The sequence below is a fragment of the Siniperca chuatsi genome, linkage group LG9 (genome assembly GCF_020085105.1).
Source record: "Siniperca chuatsi isolate FFG_IHB_CAS linkage group LG9, ASM2008510v1, whole genome shotgun sequence".
NCBI classification, from domain to species: Eukaryota; Metazoa; Chordata; class Actinopteri; order Centrarchiformes; family Sinipercidae; genus Siniperca; species Siniperca chuatsi.
Window position 1 is genome coordinate 4,749,544 of NC_058050.1, and position 26,845 is coordinate 4,776,388.

Here is a 26,845-nt window from a genome sequence, read left to right on the forward strand (position 1 = left end):
GTAAGAGTCCAGATGTTGGCTGGGTGTCACTCTGAGGAGCAGATGCCCTGTAGTTACCCACTGGGAGTCACATGTGAAGGACATGTCAATACTTCAACTGCCTCTGCCTCTCTGACACAAATGTAAACTACCACATGACCTACACAGACAGCCTGGAGGCAGCACTAAAACACAAACGTTATTGGCACACTGGTCAGCCACCCCCCACACGCCCATATCTGGGTCATTGTTCAGCGATCTTTCATGAAACTCAATACCTGCTGAGGCCTGTGGGTCGGATTAAATGGTGGTTCCTGTAGTCGGAAGGCTACGTTAAAGGTGCGAGCAATGCAAAGGTTGTCTAAAAGTGGGCTGGTAAATGAATTGAACATATTAGGTTTGTTACAGGAAGCAGCATGCTCATAGCTAAGGCCTTTTTATCCTTACAGCCTTGTTTGAAAAGCAGAACAGCAGGGCAGAAACTGTTATTGAATAACCTTTATGTCTTCTGCAGAAAGGTTTTGCTGTTAACATATGCTCTACAAAGCTAGACATTTCTATTGCACAGCAGCTTCACTAGTGTAGCTGGAGGTTAATTGTCTGGCTCATGATCCTCTAGACAGTAGTTGTTGTGGAGAGGAGAACATTGCTGATTTATTATTATTACTGTCCTCTCCAGAAGATGAAAACATTTGTGTTTTTTCCCCCAAACCACCAACAACCAAACATGTTCTTTAAATTATCCACCTCCATAAAAACTATAGCGTTGGTTTTAACAGCTTAAAATGACGCATGTTTATGGCATAAACACCACTGCCTTGTGTTCGGACAACACCTTGTATGAACTAATTCGTTAGATGCATACTGAATCCTATCCATCCACCCCAAACCTGGAGTTTGGTGGATAGATTAAAGATTAACTTCTCCTAACCTTAAAACCACTATGCACAGAAAGAAGACATCTTTCAGATAATCCAACTGAAATGTCTGGGGTTCCACAGGGCTCTTTACTTGGTCCATTACCAATTTAGTGTTTACACGTTATCTCAAGGTGATTTTATTTGTAACTATGGCATAAAGTTCCACTTATATGCTGATAACACTGAATTATTTATACCTATCAAACCTAACAGTCCCTCCTTTATATGGTAAATCAATAATTTATAAAACTGTGTGAAATTAGGTGCTGGGTGTTGGACCAGCATGTGCACTTGAAACATATTTATACATTCCCAGAATTAACACAAATTATATCAAAGTTGAACATCTTTATTCCAGGCTCCTTGACTTTTTAATTCTGTTCTGTCAGAAATGTTATTTTATAAACAAAACCAACAACTGAGCAACTCATCTCTGCAACCCTGTCTCCTAAAATTTATCTTTATAAACTACTGTTTTTCCAAGTGCCTTTTGTAAGGAAATGAAATTTTGACTATGTTCAGTGGCAATTTTTTTTTCAAAGAAAGAAGTGCTACACAAATCAGAGGGACATGGTCAGCGAGGATGGTTGGCATACAGTGCGCAGGACTTTGACACTGGAGACAGGGGTTTGCAGCATGAGTCCCATGTATGGTTAGGTTTAGGTAACAAAAGCACTTTGGTTGAGGTTACGGAAAGATCATGGTTTTCTGTAAATAATTAATAAAGTAAACATGTCAAGTCTTACGCTTAGGAGTCTGGACCCAAAAGCAAAGCTCAGCAGATGGTTAATGTGGTGAAAAAGACTTTTACAAGTTTATTTTACAACCTGGAGAGATGGATTAACTGAGTGAGCTGGGCTGATCCAAAGAACCAGGAAGCTGGAATGATCTAGAGACTGGTTGTAAGTCTGGCTGAGAAGGTAGGCCGAACAGAGACAGCTTGCTAGAGTGGGTCCGGGAGTAGAGAGTCGTTTGCAGAGCAGATGAGGTAATCAGGGACCAGGGGTAGAATCAAGCAGTGACACTGCGCACAAGACGAGCCGTCAAAAACACACACAGGAAAAAAAAAAAAACTCTACCGGGTATATATATGGCAGGGTCTTGATTGGTAAGTGGAAAACAGGTGAGCTGGAGGCGTGCAGCAGCAGATGAGGAACAGGTGTATAGAATCCTCAGCAGAGCAGCACTAGAGGACCACGCCCAGACAGACACACAAATACACAGGAGGGGAACAAAACAGGACACAGACAGACAAATAAGGAGAGAAGGGGAGCGGCACAGGGATTCTCATATTCTTCTTTGGTTTATGTCTTTGCCTTGCACTTTCTTAGCCTGTAAAATCATTCTGTGCTAAGTGGAAACATTTCTTACATCTCATGTGTTGTTGCTGTGGCTCTAACCCCCGACTTCATTACTATTGATTGCTTATAGTGAGGCCACTTAAGAATCTGAGCTCATTTCGACATGTGTACTCATGCACATGCATCTCTCTGGATAAGAGTGTCGGGCTAAATGCCTAAAATGTCAATGACACTGTTTGGAATATTAATGATGGATGAACACATTTTGCCTCAAGCAGCTGTACCTTCATTTACAAACATAATTATACCAAAGAAAAGATTATTTTAAACTTTGAGATCCTTTGATATTTGACTATATTGAAATATAAAGTAAAGAACAAATACAAACAAAATATTTTCATTTTATTTGCCCAGCAATTAATCATTGCCTTTCTAGGGTCAAGCCAAATTTAGACCCCACGGAGGGCAATACGCATTTTCAAAATGCTCAAAATGCTTCATTATGCCTCTTCTCCCCCAATATCCTCAGGACTTACAGCCATATTGGACAATTGCACACCTCACGATTTACGTCCATTGCCAATATTGAATGCCAAAGCAGATGGTAATGTGCCTTTTATGTGGCGAGGTGTGGAGGTCGGGGCAGTGTATGGGCGTGAAGCACATCTGACTGTAATTTTTGCATCTATAAAATGTGACACATTGCACTGTGGGACTGTTAGCAGAAAGTAGTCCATCCCACGTACACTACTTTTTTGTTCCATTACACAATTTTTAAAGGAACTATATAATGCCTAAATTTCACACATCAGAATTCAGACACTCAAACATAGTGCACTGAATAGTAAATAGGGGGAGATTTTGGAAGCAGCCAAGGTTTTTGATTCCTATATTGTAAAGACCTAGAACAGATATGTCTGCAAATTTTGTTTCACTTTTTGATGAGAATGTACAGTATGTAGGGACTTTGTTATTGATTGTGCATTCTCTGTATGCTTTAAAATCTTCTTGTTATGGAGATTTTAAAGCATACAGAGAATGTTATGTTATGTCTTTTGTGTCCCCAGAAAACAAGATGGGGAAATGAAAAAAAAAGGTCACAAAAAAAGTAAACCATCCTCCTGTCCCCCTGCATCATCTTCATCCCCTCTCCCTCTTTATTTGTCCCCATTTCTCATCTTTTCTTCTCTTGCTGTGCTTCAACCCCCACCCTTGCCTCCCTCCCTGTCTTCATTTTTCTCTTTTTCCTGCCTTCTGCTTTTCAGCCCTCTGGAGAGGATATCCTACAGGTTGCTGCACTTACCACCTGTCATGTTGAATGCTAATACAGCTGGCTGATGCGTGCCACAGTGACCAGAGTAAAGAAAGGCATGAAAGGAGGAGGGAGGTGTGGAGTAGTGGAGAGAGAGATGAGAAAGACAGTGAGAAAACAGGAGAGCACAGGACCTCAGGGTGTTTTTAGGGGAGGGAGGGGAAGGTGAGGACGTGAGCGACTGAGGGGAGGGATGGAGGGATGTGACGTGAGCGAGCGGGAGTATGGAAACTGATCATTGCAGGCAAAGCAGCATTGGTGCGCTCCCCCTCTTTCTCTCTCTCTTTCTCTCTCACCACTCCAAATCCCGGGCGATGCTGCTCTGACCAGACACCGCCGGAGAATAACAAACACCACCGTCCACATACTCATACACTGACATGCAGCGGAGAGGGCTGCTGCTGCTCCTTCGTCTTCTCTCTTTCATACACAGATACACGCTCTCACACTCCATCTAATTACAAACACCCACTCTTGCCTTGCAGTTGACAGAAGACCCAGAGGAGGATACGGCAGGAATGTGACTGAGGAGCTTCATCTGAAAACATCTGCTTGGAGGACTCCTCCCTCATCCTCTGTTGGTGGTTACCTCCAGCTTTGCAGAAGGTGAGCGGCGTGTTGATATCACATCTCATTTATGGTGCTGTATGTCGCAGTGGCCACTACCTACTGTATCTGTATGTCATGGCATCAGTGGTGTCTTCAGCTAAGATCTTCTGTCAGTGTGGTGTACCACATGGATCCACGCTGAACATCCTCACTGCACCACTGGAAGACAATGAAGCTGATTTCATAACATTTGTGGAAATGCATTTTGATTGTTAAAGGGATCCCAGCCGAGTGTTCTGTGAGGATGCACTGCAGTTAGGCAACACCGGAAAGAGAGAGAGGATGATTGCAGTGCAGTGCACAGCAGGAATACACTGCACACATCAGTACTATATTGGAGATGGTATCACTGTGTTGGAATTAGACAGGAGATTTAAGATAAGATTCTCCATAAGCTCCTTTTTTTGCTGTCTTTGCGAAATATTAAATAAGACATTGCGGAGCGTTTTCTAGTTTCAGCTCCAGCGGCAGATCAAAGTTTATGCGAGGGAGGCTGATTCCCACGCACCCAGCACGTTAACACAGAAACACTGGTGGCTGCACATTGTGTTAACTGTTGCTTTCCCTTTTTTGTGTAGTCTATATAATGATGCTCTCTTAATAATTTATATACCTTTTGGTTAAGCAGTTGCCTTTTCATGCAGGGGTTCTTCGAGGTAAAATGTGGTACCACATGCGCATGTATTCACGCATGGATGCACACGCACACTTGCATGAACACAGGCACACATAGACACACAAGTCCAAACTAAATTCGACACATTTATACCTAAAAAAAAAAGCACATCAATGTACATGGTTTACAGACATGCATGCAAACATACACATCCATCCCCCACATGAATGAACATATCCACTTGTTGATCCAGGGTTTCAGTTCCCAGTAATTGGGGCAAATGCTTCACTGGCGATGTAACACACACACATATACAAATACACATACACATACACATACTCATACACACACACATGCACACACCCACACGCACACACCCACACAGATGCCTAAGTGACAACTACACAAACATACAATTACATGCACATCCATTCTACACACACAAGAGGGAAAGCAAAGTCAAATAAATCTCAACAGCAGAGCCGTGATGTTATACTAAGCAGTACAGCTCTAACAGTGACATATGTTTGTGTTGAACTGATGAATCAACTTGACAATATAAAATATTAAAAAAGTGAGACATGTTATCCACCCTCTGATATGAGGTTTCTGATATGAGGTTTCTCCTGCACCACAGTTACACAACACAAACCTGTAAAACCTGGTAGTACATCATTCTGTCATAAACAGCGGCTGCAAACCCTAAAATATTTTGTTTGCCATGATGGTTTAATTGCTGTTTTAATTGCTTTAGACAAAAATTCTATTCTAGCAGAAACACTGACGGCTTCTAATTTACCTCCAATAAAACACTAGATATTGGACTCAGTTCAGTTCAACAAAAGCCAATTTAATGTCCATAATTAGGCTTTTTTATACAATGACCCTTCCACTTCTCTTCCACTTGTTGCAGGCATTCCATGATGCTTCACTTCGAGCCAAACAGTCGAGCTGAGTGTAGATTCAGGTTTTTGTTTAGTTTTTTTCCAGAAATGCAACACATACCTCACTGGCATAAGCGTTTTATAAACATCTTTTTTTCTTATCATTCAAAAATATCCTTGTGAATAATCTGGATATTCCAAGTGTTACAGTAGAACAATAACTTGAAGTGAATGAGATTCTGGGTAATATTTTCATTTTTCCAGACGCTGCAATAACATTTCTAATGTGACATTATGTTGCTTGATATATATAGTCCATTGTCGTCTGTTGTTTCCCTAATTACATTTTTCTCAAACACTTCCTTTTATGTGATTTAAATTGTTTCTATCTATAAAATGGTCTCCATCAATTTCTAATTTAGGTGGATTCTGTACTCTGGCTTCATCCTACACTGGCTGACAAACATGAATGTCAGTGCCTGAAATGTCAAGTCCTTGCAACAACGTTGAAAAACATGGCGATCAAGAGACAAAGGGACATTTTGGTTGTCGCCGTTGCTGCAGAAAGAGCAACACGCAGGAAAACAGGGAAATATGACATATCCAAAATATCAGTTATGGGAATTGAGACAAAATACCATTTTGATATATCTGTATGTATTGATATATCTACAGTATTTCTGACCTTTTACAATGCAGAAACAATCGTTTGGTTTGGCCGCAGCCTCTAATTGCAAAAAGGCATCTCCAGCTCTGTGTCCTAATCAACCACATATTTGGTGCATTTAACCTGCTTTGTCATTTTCATTGTCATTAAGTAAAAAGAGCGGCTTGCGGCTGTTAATGGGCGAGGTGATCTGATATCTGTTGTTGTTTTCCAGCGTGTGACGCCCCGCTGTGTGCTGCTGCCCGGGGAATGCTCAGCGGGCAGAGAGACGAGGTCTAAACACAATGAGCAGCCAGGACAAATGGGTCACACTGACCCCAGCAGAGTTTGCCCTGCTACAGGAATACACTCAGTGTGAGTAAGAGAGGTACTCTCTGTCTGTGTCTGACTGTGATAAGGAGATTCTGTATTTTTTGTGTCTCTCTGTATGTGTGTGAAACAGTTTCCAGGTGACATACAGTATGACACTCTCAAGCAGCCATTAAAGGTACTCAGCCGCAAGTCAACAGTTGCTGCGAACATTGTTAAACTTTTAATAACATTTTCAATTCTTCAACCTGTGCATCTCAGACCTGAAGAGAAATGCTTAATTTCAGGGATGTCTTTAACTAAGAATGAATCCTTTTGCCTCTGATAAAATGTGACAGATTTTGTGTTTAGATTATATTAGTATCTTTGCTTGTTAATCAGCTTCTTCTGGATAGCTACGTGTTCTGAAAGTTGCACTAATCAACATTTTTATATTAATAATGGATCAAATGAGTGTAATGTGAAAGGGGTCACTTGTTGTGACAAACCCACGAATCTGCAGTTCCTCTGAGCTCTATGGAGCGCTTTAGTGTCTCTCAGCTAATTGTTTTGGTTTTATGGCCCGTTTACTGTTTTGATTCACTTTCACTCTCATCAGCCCTGTTTCCAGCAGCAGCAGGCAGCTGTTTTTGACAATAAAGCTCAGATAAATCCACTGTACACTACATTCCCAGCACCAACAAAGACAGACAAAGTTAGCGATTAGCTGGTGAACATAGTGGAGCATTTAACAGCTAAGGAGACAGATATCTTTCTTAGGACTTGGTGGAGACCAAACTAGAGCAAATTTTAAAAGGTCATATACTGTATGTCACAGCTTGTCGTGCTGCCCCTAAGTGGCCAAACAATTAATTAACGCAAGGTTTTCAGATACGTACAAACAGACGTTGATTATGCTGATCATCAAATCTTACGTACATGCACCTGCTCGTGAAAAGGTAGCATTCATCAAGTTGAAACAAGCAATTTACGACAAGTTTGTGCAGTGAGTTGGAACACCCATATGAGCAAACCTTGTGGAAAATAATAAAAGTTTTATGATAAGATTACAAAAATGTACTTGCATGAGGCCCGTTTTGTATTTGAGACTTTTTGCATTGTTGATTACATTCGCATCAGAGAATTCGTTACTGTTTTCATCGCTGCTTACTGACTTTTTGGTTGCCATCATTGTGTGAGTCAGGGAATGAAAACATTCATTGTGAAAGAGGTAAAATCGTAATTGACTTTTCATCAGCAGAAATATTTTTGTAGGATAAAAGACATATTCAGGATTGGACATGTAGCTATGCTTCCTTTTACTGGATTCTCTGTGTGAGGTTCTGTTGTTCTTGTTTTGTTAGTAGATAAGCAATTCCAATGCTCACAGTTGGAGCAAATAGCACTACATAGTTAATCTTCCTTTACAAAATAGCATTTCATGAAATATACTTGTTTTGTTTCTTATTGGGTGATAGACGGGAAGACTGATTTCATCAGTATTGATATACTGTAGTTTCATGACATGTTTAGCATAGCAAAGACTGCATGCAGGGGGAAACTGCTAGCATAACAGTGTCAAAGGTACCTCTCAACAATTCCAAAGCAGTCATATTTAAGTAAATGTAAGTGTAAAATTGTTTTAATGAGTATTCAGGTAAAATATGGAAATAAGATTTTGGAGGTGTTGGAAGGTGTATTTTCCCTCTTTTGGTGAAGGTTAGCTGTCTTGTGCTAAGCTAACAGTTAGGCTAAACACATCTTGGACCAGTCTCTCTACAAAATACACTGAGATGAAATTCATATCAATCTTCTCATCTAACTCCTGGTAAGAAAGCAAAACAATGTATTTCCTAAAATGTTCTCCTAATTACTGTGTGTCTGTGTTGTGTCTATGTTTTTTCCCCCAGTTCACAAAAGTTTTGAGTGTTTTGACTTGAGGCAAATTTTCACTTCATCAATTTGGGTTTTTGGAAAGTTGTCATGAGTCAGATTTCTGCTTTCATATCTTCAATAATCCTCCTCACACATGGAGACACATTCACAGACGTCCCTGCACACCAAGACACACACAAATTCTCTCTGATAGCATCAAACCACCGAGTTAACAATAACAAGAGTGTTCTTCTGTCTGCTGTTAACTGCAGTAGGCTATGATTCAATTCACTGTGGTTAATCTCAAGTATTCCTTGTTCTAATGATAAAATGTTGACGTGATTGTCGACTGTATGTTCGTCTTGCTGATGTAGGAAGCTCAAGCTGCTCAAGCATTTAATCTGTGCGGTGCCGTTTTACCTCTGAATGATTAATTCGCAAACAAACAAATGGCTCCCCTGCTCACCAGACTGTGCTCTGGATGCCTGGAGTTTATGTTACGCTCCAAGATGTTGACACATTTCATCATTTGAAATGGTACCAGGGACGGAAAATATGACGATACCTGGCAGGCTAACTGGGGGATGTTGTGCACCACCCACACATAGTTTTGGATAGATTGAAAGTCACAGTAAATCGTTTGTAGGAAGACAAACAATGGAATTAACTATGGACAAGAAATAGAGTTGTCCAACTTTTTCAGATCCTAAGTGCTTTTTGTATCGGCTGTCCTTGTAAGATATATTTTCAGAGATATTTTCAGTGTCAAACACGACATCTTCGAGGCATCTCAACCGCTGCCTCTTTTATTTTCTATTAAGAGCACCAAGTATGAATCTTAATAATTAATGCTTTTCACCCAGGATCTCTTGTACCAGTGTTTCACTTGACAATGATATCTCTCCCTTTAATTGCTCTGTGCCTGGTGACATTGTGCCTTACTCTGAGGAACTCCCCTGCTTACTCCGACGGATGTTACACTCAAGGCTCTGGTTCTTGTTTTCCGTGTTTTGCAAATATTTGCTTTGTGGGCGGCAAAGGAGTTTGTTGAATTAAACAAGAAATGTTTTTAGAGAGAGGCTCAACAATGTAGCTTGAAATGAAAATTGTGTGAGAATAAAAGGTAGACAGCTAAATTTAAACAAAAGCAAAGCAGCAAGAGAGAACTAAAGAGTCTTAGTGTGTGTGTGTGTGCGTGCCTGCGCGCAGGCATGTGTGCACGCTAGACAGATTTAGATAATCATGTTTCAACGAGCTCCTGGCGACTCTTTGTGCGCTGTGCAGCTACAGGTTATAAAATATTCCATTCTCTGAGCTGCAACAATGGGCATCACATCGCCTCACCTTCCCTCCTCGTCTCTGCCTTCATCTCACCTCCTGCTGTATCTCTCCCTTCCTACTCATTAAAGTGAGCTGTGCACACTTTCATAACATTTTAATAGCTGTGCACCTAGTCAAGCACCTGAGATCTGACTCACAACAATTAGAGTTCCTCTTTATGTGATATAATTGCTAATGTGCAGAGTGTAGCAGAGTGCAGAGGGAAATTTCTTTTACTTTTCAATGTAAATAAGATCTTCAGTGTGTTTATGAACCTAAAAAACATGAAATGAGTCTTGTCCTCTGATAACTGTGTGCCACACAATGGTTAAATCATTAGCCTGACTAAGAAAATAAATTGTAATTCAGCAGTGCCTGCTGAATGTGACGGGCAATCAGTGGATACATAATCACTCTGCTCTGTAATGGTTTTGTGTAGACGGCGTGCTAATAAAGATGGTCAATAATGATGACACATACTCTGTCCAATGTGAGGCATTTATTTCTAGTCACTGTTGGTAAAACGCATCCCGAGAAAATCAAAGATCCAAAGCCATTAGTGCAGGAGGCGACAAAATGTTGCAACCAACAAAAAGCTGTTAAAAGGAGCTCAAATGCTCATCTAAATAGATGCAGAATATCAGCCATTATAAACTTCAACATATTTTCTGTGATATTTATCCTACAGCAACGACAGTATGTAAACATAAAGTAGATGTTTGACTACTAACTAACAGAACTAGAGACAGATACATCTGTGTATGGTCTGAAATTTTTGGGATATTTGGCTTGAAATCTAATGAAAAACAAAACTAAATCAATGTTGTATTTATTCAATCTGAGAGGACACATACTGTAATGTTTATAATACAGTTTCACCAAGTTTGGCTGTTTTTGAAAATAAAAATCCAGCAACTACACTTCCTTACCTGCAAGGCTGAACCCCCAACACACCTGCTGATTATCAATCAGTGACATGCTGTGTAGTGTCATGAACAGCAACTTTAGCTCAGGTTCCCTGGCTGCTCTATTTAGATAATGGCAGATGGAGTTTTAGTTCTACAAACATGTCTCCGGTGCAGAACTGCTTGAGAAGCAGACATCATTTTATCATATTTAATGTGCTAATTAAGCCTGTGAAGTGGTAAGAGACAAGGTACTGTAGCTAATATGACGCGCTAACTTAAACACGCATCTTAATGTAATTTGTGATGAGCAGGGACCAGCTTATGCTTAGAGATGAACAAGGCCCTCCAGTGCATGTGAGAAAATGGTACTTCTAATTAAGTTCTGCAGCAAATTGATTTAGCAGTAGGACTCATAAACGCTCTGCAGCATGCAATAATTATCACAGCAAATCTCTATCTGATCAAGTTATTTTTGTCTATAACTGAGTGCTAAAATCACCCACTATTTTCTTAAAACAAGTGAAAAAAATCGTCGTCATATTATTTCAACCTGTTTTTAATACAAATCAATGTTTTCTAGATTTGTTTTACAGCAATCTTGCTGTAACACTATATTATAGATTATATCAGATCATTCTTGAAACAAGCTGATTTGTATTTTTAAATATTTTTATATTACAATGGATCACATAACTACTTGTAATGTATGAACCAGATGTCACTTGTAGTGATGAATCCACAGATAATTATCACCCGACTCCCCTCAGCTCTTTGGAGCTTTATAGTGTCTAGAGGAGTTAGTGGAGACCAAAAACATAGCTAAAAAGAAGAATATTGGACTTATATTTGCCAGGTGGCCAGAAACACAACTCCAAATGAATGCTAATGATTTGTATCAACTGGATGTGTAACAACAACTGTTTGCTAACAAGTTCATCATATCAACTTAAAATTTTATATGTGTTTTGTTTTCTGTTGCCCCAGAGTCGCCAAAACATCAGATAATGCTGGTTTAAATCATAGACTATATATAAAGATGGAAGACACGTCTCCCCTTCATCCCACTGTATGAAAATGAAGACAAAATAGGTCCTGTATACATGGTAACCCTGGATTTACGGAAACTCTTGCGAGATTTAGGTTCAGGCAGTAAAACTACTTGGTTAGGTTTAGGAACACGCACAGTGAAGCAACTCATTCATTTAACCTGGTCATGAACAAAAAATATAAAAACACCAATTTGTGGATTTAGGAGGATTTACATGCTGGAACAATTTATTGACAAACAACAGTTTATCCTTCTGGCCAGTACTTCTGTGCAGCATCTCCAGCTGTTGCCATGTTGTGGTTTTGGTCTCTGTACAAGCACTCTGTGCCAAACCTGGTAACTTCACGGACCAGACTCTGGAAAGCTGCACACAATCACTGCACTTGGCCGTGGTTCACCAAGAAATAAGTCCACTCCCCCTAAAACCACAAAATGTTGTTTTTGCATTTCTGTTTGTGTACAGGTTAAACAAAGTACAAGATGCAGCGTGGTAATTAGTGAGCTTTAGAGCTGTGGGTTTTTTCCCCCCACTTTGGACAGAGCCAGGCTAGCTCCCCATACTTTCAGTCACTAAGCTAGGGTAACCACGTTCTGTCTCCAGGTCTGTAATGTGTCTCTATAATGTACAGATGTGAGAGTGATGTTGTTCTTGAATGTGAATAAGTAAATGGTAAATGGACTGTACTTGTATATCATATTATATCATTGTATCATATTCACCCCATTCACACACTGATGGCAGATGCTAACTGCTCGTCAGTCCAGAGAAACTAACTAATCATTCACACACACTCACACACCGAAGGCACAACCCTCGGGAGCAATTTGGGGTTCAGTGTCTTGCCCAAGACCCACTCTACCACTAAGCCGCAGCCGCCCACAAGCATATTACCCAAAATATGGAACTATTTCCTTTTATTATGATTTGATTTCCTTTATGTTTGTCTCTAGTTTGTTAGCTAACCTGTGATGCTAACAGCTGTTGTTTTTGTAGCTGCACTTAATGAAGTTCAACTAAGATAATTTATTCCCCAAGCCTCCAAAAGCTGTTCATATCACTAAAACTACTAAAAGTGCGCAAGATTATGTACAGCACAGCAGATCTGCAGTGAAGTTCAGCTCATGTACTGACATGACCTCGGTAGTCAGTAGCGTAGGCTACTGTTTCAGAGCTCTGACTCACAAATGGGGGTGCATCTCCCTGCAGACATCATGATGCTGCATCCACAACAAATACATGATCCAATCAAGGTGCAAGGCATTGTTCTGAATGCTTCTGTGGAAAATTCATATCCATAAATAAAACTGAAGCTTGGGTGACCACTTGCAGTAGTCCAGACTTGTTTTCCTTACCTTATGTAGTCATAAATCAAACTTGTACTGTAAATGAATGTTTAATATAAAAAAAATATATATATATATTTATATATATATATTTTTTGTATATATGTATGTATATATATATATACATTTTTGAAACATAAACAGATCACAACACACAGTAACTTGTTCTCAATGTTTTTCCTCAGACTCAACCAAGAAGCTGAAGGATGTGCTGCAGGAGTTCCATGGAGATGGTGTGTTGGCTAAATACAATCCAGAGGAGGTATATATGGTTTACACTCTATTATATAGATAATTTATAGTCTATTGAATTCAACTGCACTAGTAGCCCCATACAGCACGCCTATCTGCATATTCACAAAAATGGAACAATGGCTATTTCTTGAGGTATTGGCTAATCACTGTGTTTGGCTGCTATCTTTGTTGCTTTGCTTTTTCCCCCCTGTTCTTGGGTTGTGATTTCATGCCATAAATAAGTTCAGAGCTGCAGACAATTGAACATAAAACTGATTATTGTTTCATATTAGTTTGATTATGTGGTAATAATTTCTTGTAGAACAATTCCTTTTGCATACTTTTTATAGATTTTTCACTCTGTTTCGTTCCCGCTTTTTTCAAAGAATGTTATGACACACAGCTGAGCAATGAGCTGCCATTTTTAGCATGAAACGTAATTAAACAAAATAGTTGCAGCTTAAACGTTTATCCAGTTTTATTACCACAATAATAGCATCTCAAAGTTAGAATTTAGTATTTAGCTTTGGCAATAGCGTAGTAGTGTTAATGGGGTTTGGAGAAGATTTTTTTCATTACGTTTAATAGTCTTCACTGCACTAACTCCCAGGTGCACATACTGTAGACACACACACTAATCCCTCTGTGTTTTTCGGGAAAAGGGAGTACATTTTTGCAAGATTTCCCAATAAATACCAGGATCTCAATATCAGTATTCAATACACTATTTTTGATCCACTATGCATTAGTAATTGTTACATGACAGTTTTAATACCCTTTATGCAATTAATCAAGAGAGCTAGAAACTGTAAACATGCATTTACAAACATCATGTCTTTGTGGTATCGGCACATGTGTAATATGGACGTTTAGCACATTTTGAATGTAATAACTGCATTATACATCCATGACCATGTTGGGTTTCTTTTTTTCAACTATGCTGCGGGTTTAGAAGCAGGAGATCCTCAGCCAGGTAACTGCTATCTCTTGCTCTCTCTAATTTTATTGTTGGTGTTTATTTGCTGAGTGCTCATAAATAAATAACTCAACTCTCTCAAGCAGCGGTGAAGCATTAAAAAATTGTTTTTAGTAAGAAACAAAATTAAAGGCATTTTCAGAGGACATGCAACCATTTCCAGGGAAATATTACTCTTCTAAAATGTCTACCTTTAACTAATAACTGTTTATAAGCAAAATGTGGCAAAATGTAAGACAACATTAACGTGTTTCAGTGTACACATGACAAGTGATTCAACCAATTAGCCAACCAAACATTGGAAGGAAGTACGAAGCTGGATAAATGGATAGTAGGAAAGACCACAGCATATTCACTGAATGCAAAGCTAAAAGCTGCAAAAACATTGAAACCACTCTAAAATTGATCTTCACCGCCCACAGCCCAAACAACACTTTAGACATCTTTCTGAGTGCAGAAATTTGTAACATGAATTCTGCAACATTTTGCAAGTGATCACAGATTTTCCCCCAAAAAGTGAAACATACCAACATACCCTCTTCATACTGAAAATCATATGTATTTCCTTGAAGCCTTCAAGGCAGCGAATGCAGCTCACCATGGAAAACAACATGCTCTGTTTCTATTGTGGTTTTTAGGAGATTGACTTTGAGGGCTTCAAGGTCTTTATGCAGACGTTCCTGGAGAGTGAACTCCCTGAAGAGTTCTGTCAACACCTCTTCATGTCGTTTAGCAACAAGGGACCCAAACCCAGTCCCTCATCTTCTGACAAACCCAGAGTCTCTGGTAAGTGTAGAAAGGAAATCTTTACCCTAACAAACCCTCAAATTATAAACACAGTATGTTGTTGTTTTGTAGTTACTGATATGTATAAGAAACCGTTGCAGCTTTTGTTGCTAAAGTGAAGCCAATTTTGCCAGTGAGGACATGAGCCATGTCCTCACTGCATTTCTCCAGTGACTTATTCTATTCGATTTTTAAGATGAGCTACTTTACTTTGCTATTTCCCCAATCTTTGAGACCTTTACTTTCTTTGTTGTGCACAAGCAGATCCATTTCTGTTTCCGTTTTTTGCCTTCAAATAATAACAGATTTCCTGCCAAGTCCAGCCTGGTGGCACACAATGTGAATTGTAGTGTAGAGGCTGCCAATTGTCTTGGCAATACTTTTGTTTGTTTATAGCATTCACACTAATATCTCATTCTGGTGTGGTAATGAGTTACTGATATTAAAAAGACACACATACCACGTCAGACCACTGCTGGTTCAGCCAACATTCCCCTGCACTTGGCTTCACACTTCTTGACTGCCTGATATTTCAGGTGAATAATAAAGGCTGACGTCTATCTGATTTGACGTAGTTATCTACGTTATCTACGTTACGTAAGGCCTGTAAACAAAATTATCATATCTCACAGCCACAGGAATTTTAGAGGGGAGGCATCCTCAAAGACCGTCTAAAAGACTAAAACTAAAGCAAATGTTTATATTTAGTTGAATGGCAATGGTTGGTGCATGACCAAATGCTTGTGTAGGTAAAATCGTCCAAGTAACAGTCACCTGAGCCATCAAACTGTGAGACTTTCATTGACAGAGATGCATGGTAACTTATCAATAGAAAAAACCTGCTTGTCGCCTTCAATTTCTTTATATCTTCCTTTTGGTAAAAAAAAATATTTTAATTGAATTTTGCATATTTTCATAAAGAGTGACCCAAATATTCTGTACATTCAATGTAAATCGTAGAAAAGGTTTCAGTCGTAGTCATCTGGACACTGTTTTCAGAACCAAGACGTTTCAGCTCCCATCCGGAAGTCATTCTCAATTGTGAAAATGGTCTGAGAACTCAGAAAATTTAAGCTACTCTGTATTGCTTAAGCCCTGCCCTCAAGGAGGAGTCTTCCTGAGGGCAGGGCCTTACTATGTAAGGACATCACCTTACATGATATGTCCTTTTGGTAGCAGTTTCACTCGTGTGCATTCAATATTTAATGCACATTGTTTGCCCCATTTACCTCATAGAGCATGTAAGGAACTGAATCAGTGCAGCCTACTGTATGCGAGTGTGTTGATTGGGCCTCATTGATCCAGTTTTGTTAACTGTAAGTCCTTCTACCACCCTAGATGCTCATCTGAGTACAGATAGGGGAACTAACAAGTCCCGTCTACTTTAAACTGCTGCTGTCTCCGCATAGGAGCTTCTATTTTCATAGAAGTGTTTATGTTCCCATACAAGTACTTTTAGAAGCAAACAGCATCATTAGTTGTTTGAGAGTTGAGTTTATGGCTGATGTAGCTGGATGTATACACTGACTTTTAATAAATTACCATAACATAGCTCTCTGGTGAGTACTATAGTGTAACTCATTCAGTCATTACCCAAAGCTCATGACCATAAATGAGTTTTGGAAAGTAGATCGACCAGTAAATCGACAGCTTTGCCTTCAGGCTCAGTTCCCTCTTCACCATAACAGTCTGCAGTAATCTTAATCCGTAGCAAAAGTCTTTCAAATGCACCTAGAATTGACTAAGAAAATAACACTTGTCATGGTCCTGTTTAATTCAACTATTCCTACAATACCCAGTGTTCTCTGCAGTTCACTGTGCGTCATGGTCTGAACACAGAACTAATGCCACGTTCATGTCAGATGGGATGGATGGCAGAACATTCAGGTTATGGGACAATTCAAGATGGTTGTGTAATTGCAAAGCTGGTCAAGGGAGGGTTAAAATGACTGCATATTGTCAATATGTGGCTCTGCATCAATTGAATTTGAGTTTAATTACCTTGAATTACAAACTTTGGCTGGCATATAGCATCCATGGTTGTTGGTTTTCAGGCACTTCTATATTAAGTGCCAAATCAGACACAGAGGAGCTTTCATAAAAATCGGAGTTTCCTAGTCGTTAAAAATAGCACTTTTGAGTTTGCCGTAACTCCCATCCCAGCTAGGTCTGCAAGTAAGTAATTGCTACCTTGTTAGTGAAAAAGAAAATAAAAAGATGTACCACAGGGCTGGAGGTGCTGGCAACTGCAAGTCGAACACGTAATCAGAAAAAACAGCAAACAAATTTCTCATTTTGTTTAATTATTTCCAGTTTGTATTGTGTGGTATTGTGTTGTGTGGTATTGTTGTATATTGCCGTAAGTGACGTTTGCACCTATATTGATTGGCTGAGGTGGTCAAGCCTATTTTGCACACCTGTATGCCATTGCTAATTACTAAACAGAGTGCGTATTTTAGCCTTTGGCCCGTTTGTTGCACGTTTTCATGAGCCTGATGAAGCGCAAAGCGAAATGCGTTGCTCTCGTCAGTGTTAATAAAACACCCTTGATTATATTGTTATGGGCTGAGTGTGCAGTCTCAATAGGCTACCACAGATACTTTGTTTTCTCTGGAAAGTGCTACCTTGTGTTTGTTTACAAATGTGAAAAACACAATATATATATATACCAGAGAGAAAAACTAGTAGCTACAGTACCACTAAAAACGCCATGTGGTATTTGGCTAGAAACTTGATTTGACTACTGACAACTTGCTGGTGTATGTGTATCGGTTATATCAGCTAACCAGAGTGGGGAATCGACAGGGGGTTAATGACTTTACATCACGTATTGATCTTTACCGTGCTGTGCTATTAAAAACAATTAGATAAGGTTGAAAGATTGCAGTACAGTATAGACATTGAATCCATTAAAATCCCTTGCAAGAATACAGCCCTGATCTGAAAACAAAGTCTCTGATAAGGCTAAAACTGCACTATTTGTTTGCTCGCCTTTTCCTGAACTGGACAGCACCCACCATTGATCAATCCGACTGTATGACTAATGTCAGGCATCCTAACCCAGCAGGTTGTTGGGCCAACATTAGAGGTGTTGTGGAGGATGTTTTGACCTTTCATCTCCGCCTCCCTACAGGGCTGAAGCTGATCAAAGGCAACTCGACCCCTCTGAAGATGCCCGCGCTGCCCCGGCCTCTGGAAACGGTGCAGCTGAAGGACATTGTGTGTTACCTCTCGTTGCTGGAGGGCGGGCGTCCTGAGGACAAGCTTGAGTGTGAGTGTCATCCCATATCACATGACTTTTGGTTCCTCTGTTGATGTATAACAACCATCTGAGGGTTCAGTGTGGAAAGTGGAAAGTACGTAAGTCCTAACACTAGGTTTATAAATCACAGAGATACAAGAAACACTGGGAACCTAGAATACACAAATAAAAAGATAAAATACACAAACAGCCAACTGAGCCACCAGTAGGCGGAAGTAATGTCGCCGGTTGAGTTAAACTTCAGTGGGTGGAAAGCAGTTTTTCAAGCTAAGTAAGGTCAGACTGAAGCCCAGAGAAAAAGACAAAGGGTAAGAGAGGACAAAGTTAATACCATGGATCTTTGCTCTGCAACATCAAGCTGATCTTTCAAGTTTTAAACCACAGTAGCCTTTAGCTGTCTAGGTAATCTTATCAAATCTAAGAGCTGCCCTTGCCCAAATATGCAGACTGAAGCCCCATCCGGACTGGATTTATTTTTCTAGGGGAGGTGGGCTGATTTTAGCATTACCTGTGCTGGTCAGTCATTTTAATCCTGTCTTGAGCGACAGTGTGGGTTATTATAGGTTATTATAGGTACAGGGATTGTCTTTTGGCTTTGTCCTGCAGAATGTTCATGTCTGTTACAGACCACAATAAGTTAATTTCACAGTGGTTAAAATGCTGTCCAGAACAATAAGTTAAATTACTGAAGAGTGAATATTTTTCCCCGACCCCTCCCTGTAATGTTAATCCCATCTGAATGGGGCTTTAGACAACTGAGGTTTCACTGGGGGGGCAATGTGACAGTAATATTCAGTATATTATCTCTATTCCCACAGGAGTCCTTCTTCTTTCTTTGCCTCAATACAGCAAAGCCCAATTCTTATCCATTTAATGTTATTATGTGAGCGATAACACAGGATGAAGAGTCCTGATTACAACTGAAATGACTAGTCGATTAATCGGATAGTCGATCGACAAAAAATGTATCAGCAACTGTATTGATAATCGATTAATCATGAGAACATTTCCTAGTTCCAGCTTCTCAAATGTAAAGATTTGTGGCATTTGTATACGATAGCAAACAAAATATCTTTTAAAACAAGCAATTTGAAGAAGCCACCAGGGGCTCTGGGAAATTATATTTTCTCAAATTTTATAGACAAAACAATAAATCAATGAATCGAGGAAATAATCAGCAGATTAATCAAAAATTAAGATAATTGTTAGTTGCAGCCATAGTCCTGACATACGAAAATAACAGATGAAGTGGGGGCTGTTAGCAGTTTGTTCTTTTCTATAATGGGAAACATGACAAGTAAGCATTGTCATGGCTACTTATCAGAAAGAAAGCAAGTTAGGTTTTGCCCTTTTTGTTTAACTCGTGGTTACATCAGTATGATAATGCAGCATCAAGCAGAGTTATTGTTGCTATGGTTACCTGCAGTGTAATATAACTTTCACCCTGTCGACTGGATCTTTGTTTGACAATTTTAACATACACCTGCCAGCCAATCAATAACAAGTACTTTCCGTGGCCATGACATAGCATGCAGCACCTGCTGTGGCTAGCAGAAGCTATGTAGCTTTATTTACTGACTGAATGTTCAGAATGACCACCTCATGTTACACTTTAGCCTTTAGCTTCAGTTTTAACTAGTTTTTTTCCTAGCTCCCCTATTTGCTACACAAGCCTTTGAATTTTTGGTCATGGTCACAAATGAATGAAACTTCCAGGTTTCTCAGCACCAGGTGCTGAGTGCAAAAAACTGTAACTGTGAGAAATGTTTGAAAGCCCAAATTTGTTCTACATCAGGTACAAAGGAATGAAAGGACACAAATGAATGAAAAAACAATTAACCATTCCTGTTTATTAATTCTATTGTCTATGTTGACCTTAGTTCTCCATTTGTGATTGCACTCTACAGAATTGTCCACTCACTGAGGTTTATCTCAGCCAATGAGATCATTTCTGTCTCTGTGTCTTCAGGCTCTGAGAAATGATTATCCAAATAAAATCCTGTCTGCGAGGTTAACACGACATTAGGACATCAACCTGAACAGAGTATTTATAATAGCATTTTTTAAGCTAATACCAGACAGATATTGTGGTTTTCTATAAGCAATGCAACACTACAGATGGTACAGTCTTATATGAATCTTCAGTGTTGATGTAAGCTGTCATATAAATATTTATTTGCCATTCAAATATTTGCCAGGTGTCTCGTGAGGTGTCACCTCACTCTCCTTGTGTTTTTTTAATCTCAGCATTTTATTGAAGTGAGTCAGAGTTTTCTCTGGTGTATTTGGTGGTTAGCAAGCACATTCAATCAAACTGTGTCCTCCTTAGTGTTTTATTCTTTCCCCCTGGTGAAAATAATAACTGGAATAAGCTCTTTCATCTTACAACCAAAGTTATTATCCGTCATGTTCTCAGGCTTTTCTGAAGGTGGAGCTTATATCTTTGATTGATTATCAAATAAAATTTAGTCAATTGAACTATTGTTTCTTCTTTATCTCAATTCTTGCAGCTCCAATAAAGCCTCTCCAAAGGGATGTTCGATGCCTAGTGTTCGCAGTTTACTGACACGTCTTCCCACATCTCTTAATTGCATTTATCACATTATTTATTCACAAGGTTACATTGCTTAATTGGACATCAGACTTTTTTTCTGTGTTGCTATAATTCTCATCCATCTGCTGAATTATTGAGTAGAGTAGCACTCATCAAGCGCAGGGATGACTAAATAATTGAACTGCAGCTGCCTGAGTGTGAGCACATCATGAATTTAACTATGGATGATGTCTTATTGAGCACTCTCTCTTCCTGCATCCCCACTGTTGTTATTTCTGAAGCAGATAGGTCCCTCTGCTGGTTTGTTTAAGAACTGCTCTGATTGCAATGCAGCTTGTTTGAGCTGTTTCTGTGCTGATGTTTTTCTCTCATCAGGATCAACTGAAACAAGCAAATTCTGGCAATTCAGCACCGATGTCTTCACTGAAAAAAGCTTTTGTTAATTATCTTAAAAAGAGGGGGGTAAAACTTCAAATTTCTCTTGCTCCGGCGCAGTTTCCCTTGTTTTAGGTATTTTGAATGTGTCATTATCTTGAAACAACACAGAATAAGATTTAAGACAGTTCTTCAAACATAGTTTTTTGTATTATAAATAAAAGATCAAATCTCTTTATCTTTTTTCTTGTTCTCAACATTTTCTTTTAACTTAGATTAAAAATGAAAGGATGTGAGATTATGGAGAACAGAATAAGATGCATTTATAAAATAATTAATACAGTAAAGACATAAGAAATTAAAAAACTGATGAGCACAAAAACACAGAAACTCCACAAAGACAAGTGATAGCAGCTAAACCAGAATAAACCAATACATATAGAAAGACTTTTATTGATATTGATTATATTTTATTACATTTATATTGAGCCTCAGTCAGTAGTTCACACCACACCTTAAATGAAGTCTAAAACCAGACTGAATATCTGTGCTAGTCTAGAAAATACCCTTTGTGAAATGAGTTGTCATCTTATTGATACACTGTACTCTCTTGAAAGCCATTTCAGAACAAGTCGTGGACTGTTTAAATGAACTACGACCACAGTTTGTCCCAAGCTTTCATTGCAATTACTAGAATGCCTAAATTTCACATGAAGAGAATGGATTAACTAGACTTCATCAGGAAACAACCGGTTTTCACTGAAACTAATTTTTTTAATTTCATTAAAAAATTATTTCAACTCTATTCAATTCAACTTTATTTATCCCTGCAAAGTATGTCTTGTATTGCATAGTTTATTGCTTAGTTGTCAGGGAAATTGTAAATTGTTTAAATGGTTCAGAGTTTTCGAAATATTTCCTGAGAGCAGTCACAGAGACTTTTCGCTGTCCAACCCATTTGTTCTGCAGAGAGAACTTAACAACAATTCTCCTCATCCTTTGCACTTTATTACCTTTTTGGGGCCTCTTTAGGTCACCACAATCACCTCCTCGTAACACCATCAGTCTCCACTCAACACCAAACACCAGACGCCAGCATCACTTCCCCCTCCCTTTGCCCCATACGGTCACACCCGCCCAGAAAACTGGCAATTAGCTCCTCGTTAGTGGCCTGACGAACCGCCACCTGACGTCAACTCCTTATGATGTCAGCACCCACCCTCTGCTGCACCTCGACCGCGCTCACGTGGAGGTGGGGGTGGAGCAGCGGTGGGTTAGAGCATCTCTAAGTATAGCCACTGTGGAAATCATCTGCAGCTCGGTCGTGTTGTTATTGTCTTCACGATTCTGTTACGTTCAGACTTGAGGGTGTTTATGCATCACTGTGATGTAAGAGGAAGAGCCAATCACAGCTGTGATGTGGGAGCTGTCTGTTTCCATGGTGACACTTTTGAGTGGTAATTGGGGGACACTTAAAGTTGAAGCATTCAGATGTTTACAACTGCTGAGATTCTGGTTTTGCTTTGTATTTGTATGCAGTGAAGTACACGGTGACATTAACGTGGGGGGAAAGCTGTGTTATGGAGCAGTGAGTGCTGTGGCTTCTCCTGCCAATAACTGCTTTTAATGTTCACTTCAAAGGATGGGAAGGGTGGAGAGTGCAGAGTGTTAATACTGTAGCTTGACATTTTGTTTTTGTCTCCACAGTTATGTTTCGCCTCTATGACACAGATGGAAACGGATCTTTGGACAGCTCGGTAAACATTTCTCCACTTTAAGAATAACTTTCACCTCAGATTCATTGTTCAAAAGTGCAAAATTTAAAGTCATAGCACCCCAAATATGTTGGTGTTATACTGTTTTTAAAAAAATTCAGAATTAAAATCAGAAGCATCAGCACCAAGACAGAGAGAGACACAAAGTACAGTATAAGAGGAGGCATTATCATGTCCGACAACTAACAATTATTTTCATTATCGATTAATCTGACAATTATAGTCTTGATTAATAAATTAATTATTTGGATTGTAAAATGTGAGAACAGTGAAACATGCTGTCACAATTTCCTAAAGCCTAAAGTGATGTCATCAAATTGCTTGCTTTGTCTGACCAATCCAAAACCCAAAGATATTACAATTATGATCACAAAATAGGAGCAGAAACTAGTTAATGTTTTTGCTTTAAAAATAATTTCAACGATTAATCGCTCACCAAAATTGCAGATTATTTTTCTGTCGATAGACTAGACTAATTGATTAATCGGCTACTTGTTTCAGCTCTGTGTTTGTGTACTTGCATTAAGCACATTGTAGTTGTTTGATGTGGACAAACGATAGATACATAAAAATAAACAAACAGAAATTGCTCAGTATATGCAGTATATAAACTTAGTCAAATTACCACAGCATTATCAGTAATAGTAGTAATCAGTAATAATAATCAAAAAATATGTATGATAAATAAAGCACTCTGAATAGGGCCATTTTGCATAACAAGTACATTTATTTTAGATGCTTTAGGTACATCTATCTATCTATCTATCTATCTATCTATCTATCTATCTATCTATCTATCTATCTATCTATCTATCTATCTATCTATCTATCTATCTATCTATCTATCTATCTATTTATATCTAGGTACTTTATGGGTAAAAAATACAAACATGTAATCTGTTTGCTCCCATTGTGAACATGTAATACCTCAACACATGGTCCCAGTATATGAATGGATGGATGACAGAAAAGAAGAATTAAAGAGAGAAAATAGTTAGTTTGGTGTGGGTATATGTATAAATGAAAGAGCAGCAGCGCTTATGTGTATATGTATAGAAAGTGCGTAGGAGGGAGTGGGGGGTGGGGGGATGGAATTAGAGGGTTAAGAGGGAGAGGGCAAGAGTGGGGTGGGTGGAGGGGTTCTGTAATGTATCCCATTATTGGCTGGGAGAGAAAGAGGGCGAGTAATGAAAAGAGGACAGAGAGCATACAAAAAAAGGAGAGATGATAATTTAGTGTGACCCAAATTGTAACCCAGATTTGAGAGAAAATAAAGCAACGGCTAGTAACTCTTGATTTGCACTCATGCACTCTTGATGATACTCAACATATTAAAGAAGTCCAAAGTGCATTGTAGTGATTTAGTATCCCACTAGATAATAATGCCCCCCCACCCCCTCTCTGCCCCCAAAAAGCAACCATTGTAATTAAACCATCAGCCTCAGAGCTCTTCCCACGCTGCCTTTGTTTTTCTCTGCGCAACTCTTCTGTGCGGTAGAATGACATTCCCAACCTGCTATTACACGCTGTTTATCAGTCTATTCACACCAAAGACATTTAGTGACATCAACTTGTAAGGCTGCAATATACAGAAAGGTAAATACAGTATTTTTGTGACTGTAATGACTGTCTGTGGTCTCACCACAGGAGCTGGAGCACATTATCTCCCAGATGATGCATGTAGCAGAGTACCTGGAATGGGACGTGACTGAACTGAAACCAGTAAGAAAGACATTTCACCCAGTTAACAGAATTCAGTAATAACATGAATTTGAATTTAATATACTGTGAAGCAAACCTCTTGGCTTGTTACCAGACACTTCTTCAGCTTTTTGAGGGCTTAAATTTAATTTTTTCCATGACATTTTTGCAACCACTTGAAAGCAGGCTGAACTTTTACACTAAATGATGACCCTGATTCTTAAGTGTTACTAAATATATAGAAGATGGGCCTGAAAATTCAATATTACAATTAAGAGAATATACTTAATATTTATACACTCTTTACATACTTGAATATATTTTTCAGGGTCCACAGATTTTCTCTCAACCCCACTGGGAGCCCAAATTTACAAACCACTATTGAAGTGTAGAACTGAAAAACTTCTCTCTTCTCTTTTGACTTCGCTTTTTGTTTATGCTGTAGATCCTCCAGGAAATGATGCGGGAGATTGACTACGATCATGATGGCACAGTGTCACTGGAGGAGTGGATCCAGGGAGGCATGACCACCATCCCACTGCTGGTCCTGCTGGGCCTGGAGACCGTGAGTCCACAGAGAGACAACTTACTTTTGCTAGTGACACTGGTTGCTTGCTAACGCTTCAAGAAAGAAAGTGTTTCAGCATGGACATTTTAGAGAGAAAAACTGAGAATACTTGACTGGTTTGCTTCCAGTTTTGTCGTTACCAGAGTCAAAATTGACAAAGGCAAAAATCTCATACATATACATGTACTGTATAATAAACCTGGAATAGGTGTACATACTCAACTAGTGTTATTAGTTGCACAGGTGTCAAAATGCATGCATCAGCTTCCAAGGTGGTAACCATTTTACAATAACTTACCAATATCTAAATGTCTATTAACACAACTGTGAGACTGTGAGGCTGTACTTGGACACAGCTGTGATTTGAGCTACATGCTAATGTCAGACTGCTAACACGCTCACAATGACAATGCTAACATGTTGATGCATAGCAGGTATAATGTTTACCACGTTCACCATTTTAGTTTAGCGTGTTAGCATGCTAACATTTGCTAATTAGCACTAAACACAAAGTACAGCTGAGGCTGATGGGAAATGGCATTATTTTTGGCAGGTCATAAACCAAAGTATTGCACAAATCAAAAATTTGACCTGATAATGGCGCTAGATGAAAAGTTTGTATCAATGTAATCAAAGTCAGTACAATTCATCAAAGTCATTAGGATTCATTCTTTGGGCACCATGGATATCTGTAACAAATTTCATGGCAATCCATCTAATAGTTTGAGATATTTCAGTGTGGACCAAAGTGGTGGAGACCGACAGACCAACATTGCCATCCCTAAAAAGTCTTAAAAGTACTCTCGCAATGTAATCCAAGTCTCGGGCATCCACTTGAATGGTCACTACGTCCTAAACACATGGATTTTCACTGCTAAATGGTGGCAAATCAATATAGGTCATTTTTCTAAGGTTGTTAAAAATAAATGATTTCATTGTTTAGGTCTGAGGGCTTGGTGGCATGCTAGTCATTTGAGAGGTTTAAAACTCACCTGGTGATGTACATTTTGTGTGACAGTCACTGCCTTGAGGTCTGATCCCTAAACCATCTGGACAAATATCACAAGGAGGGAAATGTCTGAATGTCTCTCCTTGCTTAACAACTGCCATACTGTTCAGCGTGTACTGTACAAGGCAAGGATGCTCACTCAACCTGATACGGTTAAATGTTAGATTTTTACCCCCCTAAATATAACAACTATTAATAATATGAAACTTGACACATGTTGCTATTTTAGAAATGATATTTTAGATGACTGTTTCTACACTGTTTTTGGTTCACCAGACCCCCCCCCCACACACACACACAGAAATGAAGCTATCTTCTCGCATCCTGCAAGTGTAAATTGACTTCATCAGTCTCTCCTAAGCTCTTTTTAAAAACTTTTTTTTTTTTACCTTATTTCAGTTAATTCCTGCAAGATGATTATGCTAGGAGAATGTGAATATCTACTCTCTAATGGCTCACTGTAAATTACTGCGGTTCATAGTGCCAGCTAAATTACTACAATTTAAAATGTGAACCTGAAATAATCTTTTGTAA

At 39.1% G+C, this 26,845-nt stretch overlaps 1 protein-coding gene across 2 annotated transcripts in view; it reads left to right on the forward strand.

The window, feature by feature from the left end:
• dgkb (diacylglycerol kinase, beta) overlaps nt 1-26,845 on the forward strand; it is a 90,236-nt gene that overhangs the window by 10,474 nt on the left and 52,917 nt on the right. Inside the window, exons 2-10 of one of the 2 annotated variants that reach the window (XM_044208597.1) lie at nt 3,998-4,118; nt 6,503-6,642; nt 13,257-13,333; nt 14,258-14,278; nt 14,920-15,067; nt 18,201-18,338; nt 22,966-23,015; nt 24,681-24,755; nt 25,180-25,299. In XM_044208597.1, the coding sequence (XP_044064532.1) occupies nt 6,573-6,642; nt 13,257-13,333; nt 14,258-14,278; nt 14,920-15,067; nt 18,201-18,338; nt 22,966-23,015; nt 24,681-24,755; nt 25,180-25,299 (699 nt within the window). In that variant the 5' untranslated portion in view covers nt 3,998-4,118; nt 6,503-6,572. Of the gene's footprint in view, nt 1-3,776; nt 4,119-6,502; nt 6,643-13,256; nt 13,334-14,257; nt 14,279-14,919; nt 15,068-18,200; nt 18,339-22,965; nt 23,016-24,680; nt 24,756-25,179; nt 25,300-26,845 lie in introns of those variants that run through there. The other variant, XM_044208596.1, reaches the window with a different exon arrangement.